The following is a 25,989-nucleotide window of genomic DNA, read 5'->3' on the forward strand; positions in this document are numbered from 1 at the left end:
ATTGGTCAGTCTTTTAATGTCCCCCAGAATAGAGACTGCATAACTTCTCTGGGCACTACACTGCTCAGCTCCTCACAGGGAGCAGATTTCTCCTTATGTCAGGTCTGAACCTCTCTTGGTCTCAGCAATGCCCATTGCCTCTTCTCCTCCCACCACTGGGAAGAGCCTGTTTTCTTGGTAGCCCTGGTGGGCTAGTGGTTAGTACTGGTGATAAGTGTTGGTGGGCTGCTGCTGGGTCCCCTCAAAGCCGTCTCCTCTCCAGGGTGAAAAAGCCCTCTTCCCTTAGTCTCACCTCGCAGAGGACACGCTCCAGCTTCTGGCTGTCAGGATCATCTCCAGCAGACAAAGGAGATACCCCCTGCACTCCCAAAACAGCAGTCTGTAAGACCAAGAAACACTCTGACTTTCTGTTAAGGTGATTCCCGCCCACTGTCAAGCTGTGGTGGCGAGTGAGGTCCTCACAGTACCTTGAGGCATGTGGGGACAGAGCACTGTCCTCACTTCCCTTGGGTAAGGGCTCACAACTGCTTGGCGTCATCACTCTTCCTTCAAAACGAAACACAAGAGCCCATGTGTTTTGGCAGTGAGATGCCTCAATAGCAAAGAGTAGCAGATAAGAATCATACAAACGTAGACTCAAAGAATGGTTTGGGTTGGGAGAGATCTTAAATGGCATCCAGTTCCAACCCCCTGCCATGGCCAAGGACACCTTCAACCGTATCAGGTTGCTCAAGGGCTCATCCAACCTGGCCTTGAACACCTCCAGGGATGGGGCAGCCACCACTTGCCTGGGCGACCTGTGCCAGTGCCTCACCACCCTCACAGAAAAAAATACCTTCCGAATAGCTAAGCAAACCTCCCCTCTTTCAGCTTAAAACCGGCACTCTGTCCCTGCACTCCCTGATAAAAGAGCCCTTCCCCAGCTTTCCTGTAGCCCCCTTTAAGCACTGGATGCTGCTCTCCAGGGTGAACAAGAGCGGTTCTGCCTGTGGGGAGGTGCCACGGTGCTCGCTGGTGCTCCGCTTTAAGCAGACAAACTTCAGACACGCGAACGCGGAGCCCGAGGGTGCTGTGACAGCCCTGTACGAGAGGGTGGCGCCGGGTGGGATGGGATTTTCCTGCCGCTTTGCGCCACGGCAGGAACATCCCTCCCACCTCCCCTTCCTCTCCATGCGCGACGCTGCGAGCCCCGGCGTTGGCCACGCCCACAAGGGGGCGGGGTTATGTTCCTTAGACTCTGGTCTGTCTGGGCTTTGGCCACGCCCATAAAGGGGCGGAGCTAAGCTCATTTAGCCCCCGTGTGCGTCTGCCAATCTGTGGTTCGGCCACGCCCACAGGTGGGCGGGGCTACGTTCTTAATGGCCCGGACTTTGGCCGCGCCCGCAAAAGGGGGGTGACCAAGTTCCCTATAGCCCCGTGTGCGCCTGCCAGCCTGGGCTCTGGGCAAGCCCGTAATGGGCGGGGCCAAATTCCCTTAGTCTCGCGTGGGTCTGCCAGCCTAGCTTGGCCACGCCCACAAGGGGCGGGGTTAAGTTCTCGTAGCCCTGTGTGCGTCTGCCACTCCGGCCCTTGGCCACAAGGGGCGGGGCTAAGTTATCTAGCGCCCTGAATGCGAGTCTGCCAGTCCTGGCTTGACCACGCCCACAAAGGGGCGTGGTCATCAGGCGCTCCTCCCCTCGCAGGCGGAGCGAGAGGCGGGGTGGCGCGCGCGCGCCCACCGGGTTTCCCGCGGCTGCGCCCCGCCCGCCGCCGCCGCCGCCATGGACAGCGACGAGGAGACGCTAGAGGAGACCGTGGAAGGTATATTACCCCCGGGGAGATGATGGAGGAGGGGAAGGATGATCGATGCGTGGATGCATGAAGCCGGGAGGGACGGGGGAGGAGATAGGCGCTAAGCGGTGTCGGTAGGGTTGGGGGGAGCAGGTGGTGATCGCCCGGTGCCGGCGGCAGCGCATGACATCAGCGCGCTTATGCAACGCTGCCGCCGCCGCGCACGTGGCGGGGGGAGATGGTGGCCGTACCGTGTTGAAGCTATGGGCACCGGTGCCGGAGAGTTCGCAGCCCCGGGCGCCGGTACCGGGGGGTTCGCAGCAGCTCCCAGTCCCGGCGGCTCCGGTGCATCCGGCTGCATCCCGGTCCCGCCGGCTCCGGGTTTCCCGTTCGCATTCCCGGTCCCGCCGGCTCCGGGGCTCCCGTTCGCATCCCCGGTCCCGCCGGCTCCGGGGCTCCCGTTCGCATCCCCGGTCCCGCCGGCTCCGGGGCTCCCGTTCGCATCCCCGGTCCCGCCGGCTCCGGGGCTCCCGTTCGCATCCCCGGTCCCGCCGGCTCCGGGGCTCCCGTTCGCATCCCCGGTCCCGCCGGCTCCGGGGCTCCCGTTCGCATCCCCGGCACCCGGCGGTCCCAGCTGCAGTCCCGCGCCCCCGGGGAGCCTTGTCTTTTGGCGTGGTGGCAGGGCTTGGGGCAGCGGTATCCTCCCTCCCGGAGATGGGGCTGCCCGCCCTTGGGAGCCGAGGGGCACCGGTCACATCGCTTGAAATGAGAAAACAGGAGCTGGAGGAGGTAATTGTCCTTCCATAGGCGGCTGGCGGAGCTGGAGTCGGGGTCACCCCCATCTGGGGTGAAAACCACCCCGTTTGGGCTGGCGTTTTGCGAGTGGGGACCTAACCTTTCCTTAGTTTTAAACCGCCTCTGGAAGGCTTTGCTAATGGAAAGCTTGGATGCAACTCAACAACGTGCTGTCATCCAGGGAGGCATCCGGGAACGCGGTGCGGGTTTGCATCCCGCAGTCGGTGAGCCACGCGTTCCTGCTGTGCATGGAAGCACCTGCTCCCCGGCGTAGTCCCACGTGAAAGGAGCAATCCTTGCATATTTCAGCTGTTGGGATTAAGCACGCAAAGTAGGGAGCTGCCTGCCACGAGATGCCGGGAATTCCTGCCCTCCAGAATTTTCGCTGTCCGGTGGCCGGCTGTTGGTATCGTGTGACAGGAGATTTAGGCCTCAGAGCACATTTCCCGAGGAAGATACGGAGCGTGGCAGCTGAGTTGAACAACAGAAGCGAGCTGTGCAGCTGCTGCTAGGCTCCGGATTTATCCGTGAGGTATGTGGTCGCAGAGCCAAAGAGAAGCTCTGTTGTGTAAAACACGGTTGCGAGGGGAGGGATTCATCCTGCACAGGGCGCTGTGGGTGAGCTCTGCCCTAGCAGGTGTGTCTTTTCCCTGCCTTTCCTCCTCACTCCTCAATTCTCTGGATGACAGTGGTGTCTTGGGCAATCAGAGTTTTGATCCTAGTATCCCAGGTAAAGGGAGGTGGGGAATATGTGTGTTACTGTTGCTATTCCTGAAACATCCCTCTTTGTGACCAGGATCTTTTGTTGATGATGCACATCGTGTGTCTTCTGGTGAGTAACAGTAATTCTGACAGCAAAGGGCTTTTATCTGGTTTGTGTACATCCGTGTTTTCCCTGCTCTTGAGAAGCTCGTGGTCCAGGCTTAAGAGGAGATCTTGAGATACCCTTAAAGAAGTTAAAAATGCTTTTAGGCGTTTTGGGTTTGGCAGAGGAGAGAGGTGAGAAAGGTGAGTGGGGGTCACTCTGCTTTGCAGAAATAATGAGGATTTTTTCATTGACTTTATTAGAGCCTGCGGTCTTGGCTATGTAGGAAAAGTTGCATCCATGTAATTAAACTTGAAATTGCTTTTTTTTTCCCCCCCCTATTGACTAAGAGAGACTGAATGTCTCTTGTTTTGTCAGGATGGCGGATATTATCCTTTTCTTTTTCAGTAGGGGAAAATCTCTAGCATGTTAGAAGAATTGGATTCTTTGTACTGTGGCTGAGATTAAGACTCTGTATAGAGGCCATCAGATCAAAGCTGACCATTTAAATCTCTGGGATAGGCTGTATCCTACTGTGCAAAAACCCTGACTTGCCTACTGTGTACAAGCATGGCAGCTTTTGTGTTGGGCTTTGCGTTCCAGCAAAATCTTGACAAAACGGAATAGTCACAGAAAACAAAGTTGCGAGTGTTTTGTTTTGCTGGTGTGTGTTTTTTTTTTAAATAGAATAATATACTAATGCTCTCAGTATATTTTTTTGATCCAAGTGTTTTAAGATTTGAGAGGGAAAACCTGGTACTGTGTTGCTTAGGGTTGTTAACTCACACTGGTGTAGCCTTCCCATATTGATAAAAGTGAAGCCTTTAATTAAAACCATAAAAGTTGACATAGTTCTTGTTCTAAAGGAGTTCATATAGGAAGTTTCGATGATCTTTTGTTTAAATTGACATAACTGCTAAAACTTTTCTCAAAAAAAAGAGGTGTCCTAACAATGGGGAGGAAAAAAAACACCTGTTTGGAGAGAGCACTGTGCTGCCCTTTCTGTTCTAAAGTGTTAATCATCAAAGTTGTTGAAAGCCTTTAGTGCTATAGCTTTCTTTGCCACACTTTTGCTCTCTCTTCTTACTGTTACTTTTCTCACGTTGGGCAGTAGGAAGCGTTGGATTGGTTTTATTAACTTTTGAAAGTTCTGACTGCTTTCAGTCTCGCTTGGACTGGGAACTTAAGAGTGCGGGGACGTTCTGTGAGGTAACTGCCCCGGAAGCAAGATGGGTTGCTGCACCCAAGAGGTTGGCTCCCAGCTCTGCCTTGACTGGGAAGTGCGGGGTCAGCCTTCCTCCCAAACCAGCAACAGAACAGCGAAGGGGAGAATTTTCTGCCAACATAGTGGCTTGCACTGGTTGCAGAGGGTCCTAGAGAAGTGCCAGAGTGGGTGTGGGAGAAGCTTTGGAGAGCATGCAGGGAACAGAAGGAGAAAGTCTTGGCTCGTGGGTGAGTTTGGGTATTTCACCGTTATTTTCTCCTGTACACCTTCTTTCTAGGTGCATTTTTGTGCTCAATGTAACGAGTGCAGGAGATGCGTAATAAACCTTCATAGCTTTATTTGGTTACTTTGAGGAACACTCAATTAGCAATTATTTTCCTTCCTCCATCTTTGTGTGTCGGGTTTTTTTTTTCTTTTAAATGAAATTTTATTTTGAGATAGACAAAGGGTTGGAAATACATCCTAACAAAGTATCTTTTGCTGTACGGCATTCTTCTATGAATCATTCTGGTATTAAAAGGCCAGGGCAGGAGAGGACTTCCTAACCAGATGCTGCCTGTATCCTTACTGTGCCCCGGTCTGTGATGTCCCTGAGGGGCTGTGGAACATCCCAAGGAAGCAGCAGCTTATGGTGATGTGGAAAGAATATGTGGGGGTGTGTGTGCCTCCTGGGTACCCTTGTCCTCGCAGAATCCTCCAGACCTGTTGCAATCAGGGCGTGAATAGATAGACCCTGATCTACTGGGACATCTCTACCCATGGCAGGGGGTTTGGAACTAGATGATCTCCAGGGTCCCTTCCAACCTGAACTGTTCTATGACTTCTGAAGCCATGTGGGTGACTGGCTGGCTTTTCCCACTGCCACCTGCACAGCTTGTTTTCTCTCTGGGCGTAGGAATCGAAGTTTGGTAATACTGAAGTTGCCTGCATCAGCCTGGGCTGTAATTGTTTCTCCTCACGCTGGAGTTTGGTTCTGCCTTTCCATGTTGAACCTTTTCAGTTTAGGGCAAATTTGGTCAGGGAAGAGCTTGACCCAAAGCCTGTAGTGGAGAGCCTGTCTCTCATCTTTAATAGGCTTTGTACGCCTCACCAAGAGACTTGGAGGGGGTTCAGAGTTCAGTTATTATTTAGGTTCTTGAAACAACATAAATGTACACTAGCTTTTGTGTATTGGACAGTTTGCATGCAACATTTATACCTGCCAAAATGTCACGATGGGGCTTGTTAAACCCACACCTGGCTGTGCTGAAAGCAACTCTGCTGAGCCTGAACATCTTCATTCTGCATTCAGAGCGATGTTCTGCTAATGCAGTCTTACAGATTCCAAGTTCACACAGGTAGACCAGACAATAATAATTAAGAAAACTCTGCTTCCATTTACTTTTGGCATTGAAGAGGCAGATAGAGATGCAGTTGGAATCTTCTTATGCTTTGACTTAATCAGAGTTGGCTGGCTGTATTCTGTAAAACACAGACCCATGCAGATGAAGAACCAAGAGTGTTGTCCCCCTCCTTTCCCCGCTTGCAACAGCTGTAATGGGGTAAACTGACACGGCTAAGAGAGGGAAAGGAATGGGGGAACATAATGGGAACACGGCAGAAAGGCTCTGGAGAAAGGCATTTAAAATATGAAATGGCAAGTTGACTGACATATTGCGAGGCCATAGTATTATAGATACTACATACTTTTATTTCTTTACATTCCCATGGATGTAGCTATGAGGTAGCACACCCACATTGTTTTAAGACCTGTATTTATCAAAAGAAAATCACAAACCTTTTCTTATTTGGTGGATTAAAGTCTAAATCTATTCTGCTGTCACCAGGAAGTGCATATTTTAGATAAAGAATTATTATCTTTTTAAGATTTATATTAAGGTAAATTAGAATAGTATGAACCTTGTTTCTTTTAGACACATCTTCTTGCTTCTTCTTCTCTCTTCTATGTCTTGTCCCTTTTCTTTTATCTTGACCTTTTTTATTTTGTATTTTAAGCAAAGTGGGTTACGCAAGTACAGACCAGTTGTACTGAGTCTCTGATCACTGTTTCTAACAGAAATGTTTTGATGCAGATTCCTGTTTTGTTCTTGGGAGCCACTGCATTTCAAGTGTCTACATGATCGGAACAGGTTTGCAATTTTATATAATGCTTAATGTGTCCTTTTGTTCTTTGTCTGGGTTTTATTTCAGGGCATCTAGATGATGATGGGTTGCCACATGGATTCTGTACAGTCACTTACTCATCAACAGACAGATTTGAGGGAAACTTTGTGCATGGAGAAAAGAATGGCCGCGGCAAGTTCTTCTTTTTTGATGGAAGGTAGACACCGGCTCCTCGGTTTTACTTCTATATTCTGCTTCCTGCTTGCAGTGATACAAAGCTACTCTACATTGATTGTACGCTGCTGAGTTACTGGATAAGCTTTCTTGTTTAAAACTGCAGCTGGAAAGTTTTCCCTACTGCTGCTGTAGCCTAATCTGTGGGGCTTGGAGGCTTTGCATGTGGTGTGATGCCTGCAGTTGTTTCCTGGTGGGACGATGCAATAGTTGTGCCCTTTTAGCACTGTAAAGTTATGAACTGATTAAAGACCATAAGAACTGGGAGGTGGGCAGAGCTATTGGAAACCACGCTGGCAATGACTTGAACTATGATGTTCAAGTCCGTAACTGCAGGTGAAATTCTTTCTTTGTCTTATACTCCTCTACAGAGACTGCAGCTGTCGTGGCAGCTCACTGTGCCAGACTTCAATGCGCAGACGTAGGACCTTGACAGAGAGGCCGATCCTCTGCTTGGTCTTGGAAATTGTTTAGTTGTTAAAGGCCTGAGTTGAATACGGGTTTGTTCCCAACTCCACCTAATCCTCTGCAAGTTGCTTGTGGCCTAATTTATTTCTGAAAGGCCCCTATAATTTCCCATTTCTTCACTGGGAATTGTGACAGTGGAATTGGGGTTGTCAGTGCATGTGTTTTCTTCTCAGGTTTTCATTATGAACACCTTACGCGTCTTCTCCCAACTGCAGCATTTCTCTCTGCAGTTGCTCATAACTTCCTCCAAAGGAGAAGCAGATGTATAAAATGACACGATTCTTCATGGGTTTGCAGCTGTTGGTGGCACTATGAATAGCTGCCGTTAAACTGACAGTCGTGCTGGGTCTACTCTCCTCCTGCTCAGCGAACTTCTGAGCAGGAGCGGAGGTATTGTGCAGTCTCAGTGAGTCAGCTCCTTGTCTGTACTTGCCTTTGTAATTGCTTCATACTGGAGATTGTTTGGGGGGGTGGGCTAGGAGAAAGATAATATATTTATTCAGTTATGCAGAAACTTATCAGGCCTCCAAGCTTGGATGAAGAAAAATACTCACTGTTATTGGTAATGGGCTTATTAAATCTTGTGCGAGTAACTGAAAATCAGTACTGCCCAGCAGCTGACCTCTCTAAAATAGCCTTTTTTTTTTTTTTTCTTTTAGCTGGCAGACAGCATCTCTTTGGACACGTGTACATAATGCTTCTGTGCTTGTTGATGATCTCAGCAGAGCAGTTGCTGATTGTACAGTCAGAGAAACTGACCCAGTATTTTGTTTGTAGGGCTGCTCCTCCAAGTAATCCAGGGTACAGGCAGTGCTCTGTGGGAAAATTCAGACTGCTGCCGAGCCTTTTCTGTACTGTTCCAGTGTTGCCAGCTCTTTTTTTTTTTTTTTTTTTTTTAATTTTCATAACCCTTAAAAAACTGGAACAGTTGGCTTCTGTGTGACTTCAGGAACTAGCAGAACGAAAATACACAAAAATAGTCTGTAATGTGGTTTAGAAAAAAATGGGATATTTTTGTAAACTGCCCTAAGCTTATTTTAATTTAGCTAAAGCGGTCTTAACCGAGCAGTGGTTCTAGTTACTAAGGGTGTTGCCATTTACCTAGCTATGCCCAGCGAGCGAGAGTAAGTTGCTCTCTGAAGTGGATGGTTCAGGTGTCGCGGTGCCCTGCAGGAAGAATGACCTGGCATAAAGCAGGACGTGCTGTTTCCATTAACTGTGCCATGGGCACAGCTGAATATTTATGAAGAGAAATGAATCCAGAATGCCTCAAAACACCTCTCCCCTTACAGCATTGTGTGCTTTGGTGCAGTGAGTTAGCTGGTTTCAGCGTTCCTGGATCTGTTTCCCTCCCAGGCTGCTGGTAAAGGCTGACAGCTGACCTGCTGCAGGTCTGTTATTTGGGACTAGTTGAGTCCTGTCGGACGCTGGACTGGCAGCAGTGTAAGCATTCTCATTTTTTGAGTTTTGGGAAACGGGACTGGCTGCTTGTTTGCCTCAGTGAATAAGTTCACTGGAATAGCAGCCCTTTCCTGCTCATTATTTAAGGGAGTGGAAACCTGGAATGAAACATTTGCCTCCCCCTTCAAAAATGGAACAAAACCCAATATATCCTTTCAGAGAGAGAAAGAGAAGTTTCACCTCTGGCACACTCCCCGATTTGGATCTGTACTTGAGCTTCCATTGGTGCTAACACTTGCCGGGGCACACTTTACAAAGCAGTTTGCGCAATAACTGCGAGCGTGAGAGCCGTGTTTGGCACAGAGCTGCAGCTGCTGTTCCGCCTTAACTAGAAACTCTTGTAAAGTGACATCTCTCACAACACAGTAGAGAACGGTTATTTTTAAAGAAAAGTTTTCCGTGTTCCCATCTGGAGGGGAAAGTGGGAGATGAGGGAGTGAGGGAAGAACAGATCAAGGTCTATTGATGTCACTTAATACCTGGAAGGATAATGCAGTATTTCTCCCCTGCAACTCTTGCCTCTGGTTTGGGTTTTTTTTCGGTAGTGGATATCCTAGATCTCCTCAAGGCCTGTTGGATAATGGGAAGACAGTATATCTGATAGAGCTTGACTTCAGTAAAACTTCACTTTGTCACAAATATGATAATTTGAGAAGCAAACTGGAGAAACGTGGGCTAGCTCAGGTTCTGTATTAACAAGATACTGTTTATGCAAGACGCAGCTATTTATTCCTCCTCATCAGGTCTTAGTTGAAAGTATCGTTTGTGGCTGCAGACACCATACTTTGAGAGCTTAAAAAGAGACGGAGGGAAGGGGGGAGCAGGCGTATATAACTAAAAATCTATGAAAAGTATAAAAATTTTAGAGAACCTGACTTTTCAGGCAAGGTTGAAAGACACGGAATTCTTTCTTTATGTATCTTTTTTTTTTTTTTTTACTTCCTTAGATGATATGAGAATAGAAACAGATGGATCTTTTGGCCATGGTTTGGAGCTTAGTACAATGAAAGAAAACCTAGAGATTAGAATTACATTAAAAGATATTTTTTTCCACTGCTGAACCACTGTTGTAACTTGTTAACTTCAATGAACATCATTAAAGGTAACAAGAAGGGGTTTTTGTCCGTTTCATTACACCAGCTGCAGATGAGTGCTTCTTTTTAAGAGTAATCCCTGCGTGTGGACTCTGTGTGTGTTGCCAGCTACAACGAAATTCATAGCTGGTGATTAGTGATAAACTAGAGAAGAAAGTGGTGTCATTTGTAGTTGAGTAAGTGCACAGATTTCACGTGGTTCTCACATCTGCTCTGCCCCTTCCCTGTGCAGTAGGTGCTGTAGCTGTCTGTACAGCTCTGTAGCAACGTGGATGAAGAAATTCATCCGACTGAAAAATAAAACCACATTCCTGCCCCTTTCTGCTCTGCATCTGGTTTGCATTGAGGTGGTGTGAGCATTGCTGTGGAACAGAGCACGGCGTGAGGAAAGGAGCTGTTTAAAAAAGCATTCCTGCAAATGGAGCTGTGAAAAATGAAAGCTGGAGTCTTGTTTCTAAACAGTCTGTCATGGATAATGTACCTTCTTTTACTGCAGAGTATTTTCCCATGGAAGGCGCAGCCAACTTGCCAAAGTTATGTAAAAGCAGAGAGTGAAGCTTTCGAAACCAGAAAGTTAATTCTGAGAAAACATTCCATCCTCAACTCTTGAAAATAGGTTTTGTAAAACAGGTAGAGTCATGCTCCCAGAGACTGTTTGGGCTTATACCTTAGAAGTCTGCATTAGACAAAGAACTGCAAAGTGTGTGTACAGCAGCTCGCTGTTACCTGAATATTCTGGGGTAAAACCTAAACAGTTTGTATTTTCTAGTGCTATTCCTAACCTGAGAAGGAAATTAATGAGTATATCCTCTTCGTAGATTCTCTCAGCAGCCTTTTTTAAGAAAGGAAGCAAAGCAGATGGCAAGATATTATTGTGCCCCTTCTAAAGGGTTTGCAAGACAAAACTGAGATGAAAAGTGAAATGCTTCTTTGTTCCAATCCAAGTACCGCACTAGTTCTGTTTGACAGGCTGTGTTCCATTTTAGTAGAAAGACATGAAAAATGACAGTGCTTTTGGCAAATCTGGTACAAATTGCTGCTGTGTGTATCGCTAGGGAGCTAACACTGAACTGGTAGCAGGTTGCAGTTCATGCCCTGCTGTGGTCCACCTGTACAGCAGTTCAAGTTGCATCTCCCGAGAGAGCTGTCAGCAAAGATCTGAACGTAGGAAGTAGAAAATCCTAACATGAGAGTAGCCTGTTGGAGCAATAATTTCTTCTTTGACTGCGAGCATCCATTTGCTGCTGCTGCAGTTTGCTACCCCAGCCTATAAAAAAAAAGCTCAGCGATGTAATTTAGGTGAACAATGCTGTGTCCATGCATTGCATCCTAGTGAAAGGTGCCGGTGTAAGTTGTTCTGTGCCTCTGGAGGTCCACAGAAAAAAGTTTCTGATTTTCACCTTGGCTTTCTGGAGGAATCAGGTTTACCTTCCTACTCCCCCTTAGATCCCTCAAATTTGGTTGAAAATAGCAAACACGCCAGAGGTTCAGACATAGCTGCTGCCAAACCTTTCGGTGTAGCTTTCAGTCCACCTGTGTCGCTCTGCCCTGAAGCAGACTGAGCTCTCACAGAAGCCACCAAAAAAAACCGAAGAAAAGCTGTGATTGTTGCAGTGCTGTTGTGCATTTTAGGAAGAATTGTAGGGTACCCAGCGAGAGCAAACCAGGCATCAACAGTTACCTCCTCCTGGACCTGACTTTCTTGAAGGTTTCCTTCAGCCTCTCTGTACCGGTAATATTTGGAATGATGAGCAGAGGAGCAGGATTGTGCTGTGCCTCGTATCGAGGTTTTGGGTTCACCTCTTAAAGAGATGAATAGTCTTTTACTGCTGTTTTCTTTCTCTTTACCAGCACCCTGGAAGGCTACTATGTTGATGATGCCCTGCAAGGCCAGGGAATCTACACTTACGAGGATGGAGTGGTCCTTCATGGCACCTATGTGGATGGAGAACTGAATGGACCAGCCCAAGAGTATGACAGTGATGGGCGGCTGATATTCAAAGGGCAGTATAAAGACAACATTCGACATGGAGTTTGTTGGATTTATTACCCGGTAAGCCTGACCCCCTGCTCTTTATTGCAGAATAGTACCATTATGTATCTTTTCTCCCCATCTGAAAAACAATGTCCTCCACAACTCAGCTATCTGAAAGTCAACACACGAAAAAAAATGAGTGGAAGATCTGTGCATTCTGATTTTGGATAATCCAACGTACAGTTAAAGCTTTTCTCTGTTGAATGCTTGCCCAGTAGACAGGATTCAGCAAGGCTGCGAGATGCCTCCGCTGTTTTCATCTTCCAGGGAACCCAGCCCCTTGGAAGTGCATTTGTATTTGTCTCCTTGGGAAGGCTGGGATGGTGATTTTGGCACTTTGTGGTGCTGACTGCAGATGAGAAGCAAGGAGCCCTGCAAGCTACTGCAACTTGCTGCCCTTATTCAGCTAGGGAGGGAGACTTTGTCCACTTCTGCAGGGTATGTTGTGAACTCTGGCTTTGCCCAACAAATCCGATGTAACTGGTGTGAGAGCTATGCCTCCGACTGAAGTGTGGGCAAGTGCTTTTGCTCATTAAGCAAGCCAGAATTTTCTCTTTCTGATTCTTGGTAAACACTCAGATACTGCTCTGGAAAATTCTGAAGACATTTTTTATGTGCTTTTGTAACTGTTAAGTTGTACAGGTTTCTAGGATTTTTTAATGTAAATTCTTTAAATATCAATTTATTTATCAATTTATCAATTTAAATTTATCAATTGCTGTTCAGCCTTACATAGCACTCCAGATAAATCTTTATCTTGTGCTGGGGAGGGGGAAACATCTTGCGTCTGATTAGCTGCTGGTCAAAAACTAATCTATTCCTGTGCTGCATGTGGCACGTACTTTAGTTGCAGATTGATTTTTTCCAAATGCTCACCATTGGCTGTTCATTTTATTTTCTGACTTTCACTATTGTAATTAAGCGTGTATTAGAATAAACAGATGCTTGGTGTACACTGCCAAACAAGTAGTGGTTTTTTTAGTACTAGCGTATGGCGTACACAGAGCTGACCCTTCAGGTCATAAGTCTCCTGTTTTAATCTTCCAGCTGACAAAGTATTGCTCTCCCTTCTGGATATGTGGATATTGAGAGGCCATTTATCATTATCATCTTGCCAGACTAAAGGATGCAAGGCGTCTCAATAAAACCCTTTGCAATTGTTTATGAATGGCTCTGTGCATGATGCTTTATTTAGGTTAGATATTAGGAAGAAATTTTTTCCTGTGAGTGTGGTGAGGCACTGGAACGGCCTGGCCAGAGAAGCTGTGGATCCCCCATCCCTGGAAATGTTCAAGGCCAGGTTAGGTGAGGCTTTGAGCAGCCTAGTCCAGTTGGAGGTGTCCCTGCCCATGGCAGCAGGGTTGGAACTGGATGATCTTTAAGGTCGTTTCCAACCCAAACCACTTCATGATTCTGTGTGTGCAAATTTTACCCAAACTTAATGTTTACTGTTCTTTAGTATGGTATGTTTGAAACTCTTTCATCCTTGGAGTTGAACAAAATGGTACCACTGAAATAGTCTGTCAGCAGCACTCTTGATCTAATTCATTCTGTTTCCACTTCACACCTGCTGGTTTTGCTCCAGGGCATTAATTGAAGATGTTTCCTTGTCATTTTTGAGATGAAGACCTGAGGTTGTTAGATCTGTGCTAATCTGTGCATCTCATTCAGCAAATCTGTAAATAGACCTTAACAGAGTTACGGGCAAATCACAGATGGCAAAGCCCAGGGCTAAAATGTGTAAACCTTAGAGAGAAGTGTTGCTGATGATGGCTTTCGGCAAGTGGTTGTTCTCACCGAGTATCACCAGACATTGTAGGGGGGTGCTGGGCCAGAGAAGCTTGCCGGTTGTCCAGCAATCACTTTTTTTTATATAGGTTCAAGTCTCTTAATGTACCGTGAATTAACAGTGAGCAAAGCAGCGTTTTAATTTTCTCTTTCTTCCAGCACAGTATCATACTAAGAAAACTCAGGCAAAGTTTGTGACTCGCTTCTTAAAGGGAGCCTACAGGAAAGCTGGGCAGAGGCTCTTCATCACAAAGTGTAGTGGTAGGACAAGGGGTAATGGTTTTAAGCTGAAAGGGGAGATTTAGATTAGATGTCAGGAAGAAATTTTTTCCTGTGAGGGTGGTGAGGCACTGACACAGGTTGTCCAGAGAAATCGTAGATGCCTTGTGCCTGGAGGCTGGACGAGGCTATAAGCAACCTGATCCAGTGGGAGGTGTCCCGGCCCAAGGCAGGGGATTTGGAACTGGATGGTCTATAAGGTCCTTTCCAATGCAAATCATTCTGTGGTTCTGGGCCTTGGTTTGCAAACTGTTTACTGTGTTTCAGTTGGCAAAATTTTTATGTATTTGTGTCTCATGGATTGGGTTTTGCTTATTTCAAACAGTTGAGAAAACCCTGTTCATTTCTTTTATCAATTTTATCCTGACTGGAATGACTTCTTCCTCCTTCTTCATGTATCTGTTTGTCACTCATTTTCATGATCTCGCATCTGAGCCTACTGTGTCTTAGACTGTGCCTTTAAAAAGTTGATAACAATCTTTTTCATTGACTGAAGATAATGAATTATGACTAAATGCTCTGCCTTTTCTCTCTTGCCTGTGCTTTCAGGATGGAGGCAGCCTTGTGGGAGAAGTGAATGAAGAAGGGGAGATGACTGGAGAGAAAATAGCCTATGTGTACCCTGATGGAAAGACTGCATATTCTGGAAGGTTCATAGATGGAGAAATGATAGAAGCGAAACTGGCAACTCTGACATCTGTAGAGGATGGGAAACCTCAGTTTGAAGTAGTACCAGGCAGTAAGTTCAGCAAACACAGAAACTTGTATTCTTGCTACCAGCTCTTCGCTGCAAACAGCTCGGTGTCAATAATTTATAAAGTCTGTTAGTGAGAAGCCCTTTTTCTAAATCATAAAGTTGGACTGAAAGGCACTTGGAGCAATTGTTTGGCTCCAGGAACAAACGGGAGGTGACCTATGCGGTGGTGCCGCTGGGCTGCATTTTGTAACCCTTCTTTTGCATGTTCGTGGGTGCAGTCCTGCTCCTCGCAAACACCGCTGCACAGAAACCTGCTTAACCGTGTTAATGCTGGCACAGTTACAGTAAAACAACAAAAGGTGAAGAGGAAGCCTGTGGTATTGTTGTAGCTCTATCGGCTGGGTTTGTGCAAGTAAATGTTAGCATTGTGAACATTCTGGCACCTGCGTTATGGGGCTGAAAGGACACAGGGACTGAAATTGCTGATGTAGATTCAGATGTTGTGTAACAGTCTGATTCACCAGCACCCTTCAGTCTGCCTAGTTCTGCTGACAGAAAGTGGCTATGAAGTGGTGAGGGTCAAGGTGTTACCTTTGACCTGCGTGGCTGGTGCTGCTTCTTCTGGACAGCGTTAGCTTGGACCTGTAGTCCAGGAGTAGTTTTGTTGCTCTGATGTTTTGGAGGTGAGGGAGTTAAGCTGCAGACAGATCCATGAGTAATAAATGGGGACTATGCTAACACACTTAGTGTCTTGGCAGCAAGGTCTCACTCAATATGAAACAAGAACATAAAACTCAGTAAAAAGGTGTTGAGAAGCAAATGCGTGTGGCTTTTTATTTTTTAAATCTCTCAGTTGTTATAGCAAAGCAAAATTCAGTTTAAAAGATTGCTTCTGGAGGAAGCTGCCTTTGGCCAGAACAGGTCTTGGACACCAGGATCTCTTATCAGACTTTGTAATATTGTGGTTTGGATTTTTTTTGCATCTTATTTCTACTTGTATCTTAAACTATCCCCCAGGTAGTCCTCTGGCAATTGAATGTAGAGGAATGTAAAATATCATTGGAGCTGTACCACTGGGTTGCTTATTAATGGCAGAAAATAAGTGACTGTAGCAAGTGTACTTTATGACTACTGAGCGTTATCTTCTGGCTGAAGTCTCTTCAGGATATGGGCTAGAAAACATTTTGTATTTTAAACAGTCCAAGATTTTTTATAATTAATGTGTTATTGAATTCATACTTTTAAATTTTGCTTTACCTTTTAATTGGATACTCTGGGAGGGTCAGTTTTGAAAGGCTGTCCAGTCTTCTTCTAAAAGTTGGTAGTTTGAAGAACGTATATATCCCCTTTTTGTCATAATACTGCTGCTCTAGTATGTTGAGGGGGGTGGGAAATACCCAAGAAAACAGGATCTCTTTGAAGGCCTTTGACAGGTGCAGTTCTGTTTAATACCTTTTTTGGAAGCATAACATTTCTTGCAGTCATTAGCATTTAATTTTGTAACGTCTTGATTAAGTTAAGGGTTGTGTGCTTTCAGTACTGCCAATTGGTTTATTTCCTTTGATTTCTGTGGTTTTAGGCCCAATATACAGTTTTGATAAATCTACTTCATCCTGCATTTCTACAAACGCGCTTCTTCCTGATCCTTATGAGTCAGAGAGGTAAGCTTTTTCTTTTCTTCTCCCCTCTTTCAATATTGCCCATATTTCTTTGCTGTTACATATTTAGGGCCTAATTTTTCGAGCTTTTTCTCCTTTAAAATAAAAACAAGTGTGTAAGAGTTTGCAAAACGGATCCCATCACTGCACATCAGTCAGCTTTTGACTTGACTGAATTTCTTTGACTCACACAATAAAATTACATTCTTGTGGACAGGACACAGCAATGCTTTTTACCAGATTAAACGAGGACAATTTCCTAGCATTTCAAAGATGTTCACTGAAGTCCTGAATGCCAGTAACAACCTATATATACAACATTCTGAGCAAAAAGAAACGCGCTGTTCCCTGTTTTCTGGGTGTGTAATTAGCTTCAGGCTGCATCGTGCTGCATTCAGTGTCTCACTGGGTGGCATGCGTTGTATGAAGTTTTTCTCCTCTGCCTGCATATGTAGCAAAGTGGCAAGAGTAAATCATCAAACTAGAGGGAAGTGAGGTACTGTTTGTGACAACCCTGTAGTGTCTTATTGCTCGTAACACATTGTCTTATCATAGTCAGTCAGTGATCTCTTCTGTGGCTGTTGCGCAATTATACTTTTTACAATGACATTTAAGAGGCCTCGCTCTTTAGATACCATGGTTGTAGTCCTTTTCTGAGAATCTGAAATATCCAAGTAAGTGATTAGTAAAATGCTGACATTAATTTACATAAAGTGCTTGAAGGTGCAGGGCTCCACCTGGAAAATTCGTGATCAGTGGAGTAAAAATCCGCGCACATACACACCAGCAACCTCCTCTTAGTAGGGACCTCTGGGATTCTGGTACGTTACCGAGGATGTTCCCGAGTTGAAGCCATCAGGACTGGCACTTAGCTGCTAGTTTGATTTATCTTTTTTTTCTCCCTAAAAGTCAGCCCCTGCTCCCCACCAAATCTCCATTTTGCCAAAGTAGAGAGAACGTGTGGAACTGCATTTGGAGGTTTTGAATTATTATTAGTTTCATTATTATATTGAAGTATTAACCTTTATGCCAGTAGTGTTGTGATAGTACTTCATGAAAATGAAAACTGTAGGAAATCACTAATTCCGTGCCCTTTTCCCCTTGCAGGGTGTATGTCGATGTCTCTCTCATTTCCAGTGCTGGAGAAGGATTATTTTCGAAAATAGCAGCAGAAGCCAGTACAGTTATGTCCTTTTACAACGGAGTGCGAATTACACACCAGGAGGTAAAGGAGAGAAAAAAGTCAGTCTGAATTTTAGTTGCTCCTTCTGAAATCTTCTTCTAGTAGGATTTTACATCCACCCCCTTCTCACCCTTGAGGTTTAATATGATAGAGTTTAATTGAAAGAAAGTGCATGTCCACCTATGCGTATATAAAAAAAGTGGTGGTTGTTTTTTTAATGACTTGCCGAAAAAACTTTAGTTGTTTGTCTTTGAATGTTTGCTTTCAAACTACTGGCAAAGTTGATCCTTACACACATACACACTGGATTTTTGCCTTGCAAACCAGGTAGACAGCAGAGACTGGGCCCTCAATGGAAATACAATATCCCTGGATGACGAAACAGTCATAGACGTGCCAGAGCCCTACAACCATGCCGCCAAGTACTGTGCTTCGCTGGGGCATAAGGCCAACCATTCTTTCACTCCTAACTGCATCTATGACCCGTAAGTAGAGTCCTGTGTTTCAAGGTCAAGCTGCAGCCCAGCAATCTGGACTCACAGGGTGGTTTTTGGGCAGATGAATAAGGAGCAGCTGCTGGTGGGGTTGGGAATGATGGATCCAGGCACTGAAAAAGTTCCTGCTCACCTGGGCCGAGTTGGAAACTGGCTGGCCTTTGCGGATGCTTGATGTCTCTTGGGACTTACACCATGAAGTATCTTGAAGTTTGAGACTGTTCATTTTGTCGTGAACTTTAAGGAGCTGCGTCTTGATTCTAAAATCTGTAAACACAGCTCTTTAAATTGTAGCTTGGCTACGACTGCACTGTATTTGGTAAACTGAAGGTGCTTGACCAGCACTGTCAAATGTGCTGCCGTTTATGAAATTCAAAAGATAAGCATCTTCCTGCTCTGCAGTTGGTGCAGAGCACTAGATTAGATCTATACATAAGTTTAGATCTATACATACACCCAAGGGTGTAAATATTTACAGACCTGTGGAGATATACATGTAGAAGATAGTTTTTCTTCATTAAGTAAGCCAGTTCCCTCTACTGTGGGACCCTGGGAGAAGATGTACAGAAGTATGTCGTGATTACTTGGGAGGTAACCTGCACTGAGGAAATTAAGACGAGCAATTTTCCATGCTCTACAGTCTGTCATAATCTGTACTGGTTTCCTGTCATGTGGATGTCTCTCTCTGCCAGCCCAGGGCATGTGGCAGTGATTAATTTTGGGTTTTTTTTATTTACAACAAACAAGCAATGTTGCAGGGCTGTGGAAAAACTTCAAATAATAGAGCTACACCAAGCTGCTTTAATATATCGATATTTTTGCCCTAATTACATGAATCTTTCAGGCTGACTCAAAGCAATCTGCTCATCCGCTGTCAGACCATGTGATATTGCTCTGAACTATGCGTGACTTCTGAAACTATAGAAGGGGCTAGCAGAGGCTGTGAATTGAGAGCTAAGCCTAGCCAAGGTGTTCTGTGCTTTATCTAGGTTTGTTCATCCTCGTTTTGGGCCTATCAAGTGTATCCGTACCATCAGGGCTGTGGAGAAGGACGAAGAATTAACAGTGGCTTACGGATATGATCACAACCCCGTTGGGCAAAACGGGCCAGAAGCGCCGGAGTGGTACCAGCTGGAACTGAAAGCTTTCCAGGCTGCCCAGCAGAAGTGAAATGGAAGCTCTTTCTCCGTTCAGCAAACTGAAACAGAAACTTGGATCTATGCACTACCTTTATACTGAAAACTGGACAAGCAGGGATTGTTCATGCTGTTGCATCATAACTTTGCATTCTGTATTAAGAGATAAGTTTCTTGCATACTAACTAGGTTTGACTGTGTTACTCATAGCAGATTTAAAATTAGCTAGTGTTGCACCAGTCTTATCTGGAGAAATTATTTAATATTCTATACGAGACGTGGTATTCTTTGGTAGCTTCTGCTTTTGCACCATATGCAAAGATGCCAAAAGACTAGACAGAAAACTAAAATGGGTATATCGTTCACTTTTAGTCGACAGACTTAGTGTTGCTCTCTATCTGCCTAGGCATTATTGTGCAACTGCATTTTGCATATATGCCACTTGTGATGATAACAGTAATATTTTGATATTCTCTAATAGTAGCATAATTTTGCCTTTTTAACCTTTGATCTGAATCTTGCAATAGAGCAGTTTATTTATTAGGATATAGGAGGCTGGGTTTTAACTCCCCTTTCCTCTTGTCTGAACGTTGTTCTTTCTAAGAATCCTCTTATGCAGAAGAAAATCCTTTCTAACTAGTGGAAAGGCTTGTGTGTGTATGTGAGAGTGCTGTGTGTTGGTCTCTGTGGCTCTCTAAATAGTATAGCAACATGTCCAAACCTAATATTTATCTAGCCTTTACGGCTGGCTTATTTTATTTAATTTATGATTATGACACGCAAATGAAGCTATTCTTTGCATGAAGATTTTCTGAAAGGAGAAAACAGATTCACTTTTTCGAAAGACTTTCAGAAGTACGTGTTCTGGAAGGCAAGCACATTACTTGCATTAGTGTCCGTGAGTTGGTTGGTGGATTTCTCGTGTTAAAGTGGCCGGTTCTCAAGGCAGAAATTCTAGCAAGGAGATGCCTGCATCTCATGTGAATTCTCTTAAAGGAGGTGTATGTATTTGAGGGCAGGCTGTAGTACTTGAGAGAGAGAGGAGAGCTGTATCTTTTGTACGTGTTCAGTTGATAAAGAATATAGCCTTATTAGCCGTCTTTTAGTAGTACTGGTTTAAGAAACAGTGAACTAATATAGTATGAGATATCAAAATAAGATTTTTTTAAAAAAAAAGATAGGAAAAGATTGTTTTTTGAAAGACAAACAATGAATGTAAAAACGTCACTCAATGCTCGTATTTAGAAACAGCAGTCAATCCATAGCTTTGTTGCGGCCAACAGTGGGGGCTTGTGAATATTCATCTGCAGGGCTGTGTTCTGGGGTTTTTCAAGGCTAGGGTGATTGTGTGTTTTTTTTCAGATACTGTACCGGTCTTGCCTAATGCTGTATAAGAGAGAAATAATGTATCATCTCGGTTCGGATACTGGGGCCCTTCTGGGACTCTGATGCTCTCTTTTGGGTTTAGCAGCTTAGGAAAAAATCAAATACATTTGCAACGTTTTCTTTAAATGTTTGTAAAGTTTAAAAAGGTTTGTATATATGTAACATAAATGATTTGGAAATCGGACCTACCTTTCTATTGCAACACGTTTTGGTTGGTTGCTTGAATGGTTGGAGGTGTCTGGCTGTCTGGGGAGCCAGATATGGAGAATATGTTGGGCTGGTACCTGCAAGTGGAAGGATGAGGTTGCTGTTTTGTGCATTCTGAGAATCCTTGCTTGGGTACCTGTAGACAGTTCGGAATTATAAATAAGAATCTCTTTAAGTTGGGGCTCTGTTTAGTCCCTGTGACTGATCACAAACCTTTTCCAGCACCTCACCATTTAAGCTTGCACAAAAGCTACTCTGTGCACGTGCTGGGGTGAGGTGAGTAGGCTCAGGGCTTTTTGACACTCTTCCAGCAGTGATCCGAATGTGAGCATCGACACTACTCATCTCCTCGTGCTGGAGACTCAGGCCTCAGCTCTGCTTCTCGTCCAAGGCAGGTGGCTGGCAGAGGTGACAGCTCAGGGACTCCACTGAGTGTGCAGAGACGGAACTGAGCCTCACAGGTGATGGAGAGTTGTCAAAGGCTGATGGGCAGCACAGCTTCAGCAAATGAACCTCAAAAAGAAATATGCATGTCTCGATCCTTCCCTTCCTGCCCACAGGTCATTCTTTTAGATTACTGCTGTTTCAAGCATTTGCAGAAAAGCGTGCCTCTCTGGTAGGAAGCTGTCGTGTGCATCTTGCGGACTATTCTGCCAGGACCATGAAGTTTGCAAAGCTGAGGCTTGTGTTTAAGTGCAGGGAAGAGGCGAGGGAAGACTGAAGCCAGCTGTGAATGGATGGTAACTTCTTCCCCGGTCTTTAACCTGCTTTGGACTGCTGGCCTCATTGTGCCTGCTACAGAATCGTGCTTCAAAGGTTCTGATCTCTAGAGCTCCTTCAGCTTCATTCCTGATCAGTCTCCAATTCCTCTGCCATCTCCTCTTCATGTGGAGTTGCTTATGCTTTATTAGGTTTGTCAGTCTTCATGTAGCCTGATTTTTGAAATAAATACAAGATAGGTGCTCCTTGCACATCAGGCTTGAAGGTTGCATCCTAAGATAGGGCAGTTCTAGGGGAAAAAAAGGCACTGAGGTATCCTCTGTGTTCTCAGAAGCCATTAATTTGGTGGTAGTCACGCAGATACTCTTGCTCTTGCATATGCTTGTAGCCTGGTAGTGTGTCACAGCTGTGGCTATTGTCTCTGTGAGCTCTACTGTCCTTTTTCTCCCTGCTCTGTTAAAATCTGTTGGTCCTCCTATAGATCCCATCTTCAGTGACCAACCTTCTATAAAACTTGTGACTATAAAGCTGCTTTGGCTTGGTTCAGGACCAAGCCTTTTAATTCTTCTTTGTTTTCTTTTCCTTTGTGGTCTGTTGGTTGGGAGATGGTTGGGATGTTTTTTACCACTGGGTAGTGAAAGGGCTCAGGGCTTTGTGTGTCCTCCAGAGGTTTTTGAGAGGTATGCGTTGGCAACTACAGGTTCAAACACAGGTTAGTTACAGAACTCCAAATAATGCCTTAACTTGGTCAACGTATTGCAGCTCAGCTTCTGGGGCTCACTAGATAGCAAGACCAGCTTAGCAAAACTATTTATCAGTAGTAATACGAGACCCACACCAAACCATGGTCTTAATTTGGGGAAGAGGAAGCAGTCATTTGGAAAAGCAATCCTTTTGAGTGTTGAATGCAGCTGACTATTGATGAATATCTAGTCCGTAAAGAAGCTCTGCTTCTTAGAGTCTGGCCAAAGACCTGTCCTCTTGGTACAGAAACTGGAAGAAGAGCTGATGCCTGTCAGCTGAGCCTGGGTGAGCAGCTGATGCTTGGAGTACTTGTGGCTGACAAATAGCATAAGAGAACCTGGAATTGCTGTTTTTGTTCAGGTACAGCTCAGTTTCTGATTGTCTGCCTTTGGTCTGCAGTGCTGCACGTGGCTTGTCTGTGATGAGGAGGGTTGATAGCCAAGCTCCTTGATGAGAAGGAGCCTACATCGGCTGCTGATCACCTCTTTAAAAGCAAAACAAAATTTAAATGGATCTTCCTGCTGCGGCAGCACGGTGTTTTGTCACCAAGAACAGAGAGGCTTAGTTTTCTGGAGAAGCGGTTAATCTTGGAGATGAGAGCATGAGAAGTTGCGGCTGGTGGGTCACTCCTGTGGATAAGAGGGAAAAGGACTTAGGCTTGGTGGAGAGTGTCTTGTTGAGTCTCATGCTATAATTTGACTTTTTGGGATCTACTAAAGTAGGCTTTCCTTCACAAATCAAAAAAGGGTTTTTTCCCTTTTTTTTTTGGTTTTTTTGGTAGTAATTAAAAAAACAACTTGCGTAAATACATGTGTCTTAACTGTTGAGAAAGTCAGAGGTAGTGCCTGGCTATGACTCTTCCTTGATCAGAGTGAGAGCTGTGCCAGCTCTTTGACTTTTTCCACAGTTGCAGCAATACCCACTAGGATGGCCCATGATTTTTCCCAGACGCTGCTCGTGCAGGTTTCAAGACCTTTGGGAAGCCAGTTGGGAGGCTGCGTGTTTCGGGAATGCGTAGGTAGCCTTCTCCTTAGTTCAGCCTTTTTCGGATGCAGAGCTTCGTGTTGCACACAGTTGGCAGTGGCTGTGGTTTCTTTCCCAGGGTTGTCATAGTACATTGCTGGCATGGAGGTGGAAGCACCATGACGGATTTCTCCCCCTCTGCCAGGCACTGGAGGAGCAGAGTAGCCAACGTACCCCGTCTGGTAAGAGAAACTGCAGAGTGGTGGAAATTGCCACTTCTCTGTTCCCCTCCCAGTTGGCTGCCCTTTTCCTTCAGTCAAAACTGGTGCTCACCACTTCGGTTGCGGCAGGAACTGTACAGTGTTCGCATCTGTCCCAGAAACCTCTGTAATTTCTGTCCTTTTACCCAATTTAATAGTCTTTTTGGGGTATGCTGCCGTTGCGATGAGGTAACGAGTTGTACAGAGCTGGTTATCTGCTGCTTTGTTTTCCTCTGGCACAGCAGAATTGCTGGAGCTGTGGGTGCCTGAGGAATTCACCTCCAAGCACTTAAAAAAAAAAACCCAATCGCTTTGAAAACAATGTTGCTGAAGTGTCTCCTTATATGCTGGGGTGCTGCATTAGACGCCTCTTCCTCACTTACACCGCGCTTTTGTATGCTGAGAGCATTTGGGCGAGGAATGCAGGCGTGGGAGCAGTTTTACCTGTGGGCGCAAGTGGACTTCCCGCTCACCTGTGCCCTGGGGAGACCTCGCTCCTTTTGCTTTGTGTACTGGAAACTATATTTTTGGACAAAGCATTTCTAAGCAGTCTTATAAGGGATATTTTTTTTTTAAAAAAAAAAAAAGGTGCAAGATTGAGTGTGTGTTTACTTGCCCCAGATCAAAGGTTTTTGAACACTAAGGTCACTGTCTGTTGCATGGACCCTCCTCTTGGCGCTCTTCTGTCTTCAGGCAACTGAAGCTTTTGCCCTCTTTCTCTACCACTTCTACTGTAATGACTTTATTTTTTTTCCAGGAAAAATATATATACAAAAATTCTAAGCAATTTAATGTTCAAGCCATAAAACCATGAATGTGGGAAGACCCTCTTGACAAGTTTTAACGTATTTGTATGTAAAATCATGTTTGTACGAAATATTTTCATGGTGGAATGAATATTTAAAAAAAAAAAAAGTTCCACTAAGATTGAAACCAAATTTAAAAGGATGTCTTTTTGTAAGATGCGAGTGTAATTGATTACCAACAAGTAGATCTTTTTTTTTTAAAGGGGAGATGCAACAAATTATCTTTACAATTACAAATGGTCATTTCTGCTATTTGGGAAAGTATTTATGCAGCATTACACATGCCTGTCATAAATAATTGCAATAGCAAGGCCAGTCACATCTTCAGGACATACCTCTCAGCTCATCCTTCCGTGATACTGTACAAACGGACCTATCCCTCCTTTCTGCAGATTTCCTCCTAAAAAACTTTTCCTACTGTAACTGTACTGAATTTAACTCTTGAGCTAAGATCCAGACTAAAATTGTGTATTACTTAACAGTTTCTGCTGGGCCTTCTGCTATTTTAATACTCTTCAGCCCATAATTACTGGGTGTCTCTGTTCTGAAGAACTAAGTGCTAAAGAATAATCCTTGGGGTAAGCTTACATGTGTGTTAACAGTTAACCCCGGAGTATTTAACTTGTATACAGTACTTGATAGGTGTTTTATGACATTTGTACTCGAACTATGAGCCTTACTGAACATCTGTAGGTTTATTCATGACTTTTAAAAAATGGATAACTCTAAGAAAGATGTTTACATGAATGATGATTGCCCTTCCTTTGATGTTATGAATGAGGTTTTTATAGTGTGTTTGGGTGTATGTGCAAGGAAGTAAGAAAAATGTTTCTGGGGAAAAATAGACTTGACAAACATTTGTAATAAGTGAATTTTAAAGATTGCTTTAATTGCGCTATGAAGGCAATGCAGATATTAAAATATTCAACAGAACCATCGTCTCTCATTGTCTTTTGTGCGTAGCAGTTTTGGCACCCTCTGATCTCTCCCCCTTCCCGATGGATTGTGTGGTTGGACGTCCTGCCTGGGTATGCCCCACTGTCTTTAATTGTTGTATTATAAAACATACGGATGTGCATATGGTATATTTCTCTCTTGGTGTTGCTGACTTGTAGGTAGTAGGAGGGGATGGGAGCAAGCAGCAGCGGTGCCTTCCCAGCAGGTAACCTACTGCTCAGTGTCCTCGTTTGCTGTACGTATCCCACTGGGTGAGTGGTGAGGAAAGGAGTAGCACTTCGGTGGTCTCTGCCAGGAGACTTCGATTGATTGATTTGGGTTTCTTTTTTCTATTTGTGCACTGATTGATCACCAACTCTTCCTGCTTTCTGAGTAGACACCTACAGCTATGTTATATATGAAAATACAAACCTGGATGAGAAGGTCTTCCCACTGATACCTCTATTTTGTGTGCATCCATGTTTCCAAAGAAAAGCTATTGTGCAAAGCCTTGGGCTAGTAAAATTTATCACAGCGATATTCCCTATAAAACGATAGTTCATACTTCTGAGGTTTTGTTTATTCACTCGGATTTATTGCTATAAAAAGAATAAAGTCTCTGGCTGTGGTAGCTCATGGCTCCTTGTGGTGGGGTGGGTGGTCAAGAATGATGCTCAGGTGAATGGAGGGGATGCTCTCTGTCTGCAGGGATGGAGAAAGGACTTGTTTGGCCTCTGCGTTG

The 25,989-nt window shown here is 44.8% G+C and overlaps 1 protein-coding gene across 1 annotated transcript; it reads left to right on the plus strand.

Annotated features, from left to right (window-relative positions):
• Positions 1-1,675: 1,675 nt before the first annotated feature.
• On the plus strand, positions 1,676-25,752 carry SETD7 (SET domain containing 7, histone lysine methyltransferase). The gene is made up of 8 exons (XM_054065760.1): positions 1,676-1,800; positions 6,786-6,915; positions 11,807-12,008; positions 14,607-14,796; positions 16,334-16,415; positions 17,520-17,637; positions 17,923-18,080; positions 19,079-25,752. The coding sequence occupies exons 1-8, from the start codon at positions 1,761-1,763 to the stop codon at positions 19,257-19,259; spliced, it is 1,101 nt and encodes a 366-aa protein (XP_053921735.1). The 5' UTR covers positions 1,676-1,760; the 3' UTR covers positions 19,260-25,752.
• Positions 25,753-25,989: the final 237 nt, after the last annotated feature.

Source organism: Cuculus canorus, chromosome 4 (genome assembly GCF_017976375.1).
Source record: "Cuculus canorus isolate bCucCan1 chromosome 4, bCucCan1.pri, whole genome shotgun sequence".
NCBI classification, from domain to species: Eukaryota; Metazoa; Chordata; class Aves; order Cuculiformes; family Cuculidae; genus Cuculus; species Cuculus canorus.

Bases quoted from the DNA above. Each gene is read 5' to 3' on its own strand.
- SETD7 (XM_054065760.1), top strand. From the start codon at position 1,761: ATGGACAGCGACGAGGAGACGCTAGAGGAGACCGTGGAAG. The intron at 6,916-11,806 runs GTAGACACCGGC...TCTCTTTACCAG, and splicing joins TTCTTCTTTTTTGATGGAAG to CACCCTGGAAGGCTACTATG. The intron at 18,081-19,078 runs GTAAGTAGAGTC...TGCTTTATCTAG, and splicing joins CCTAACTGCATCTATGACCC to GTTTGTTCATCCTCGTTTTG.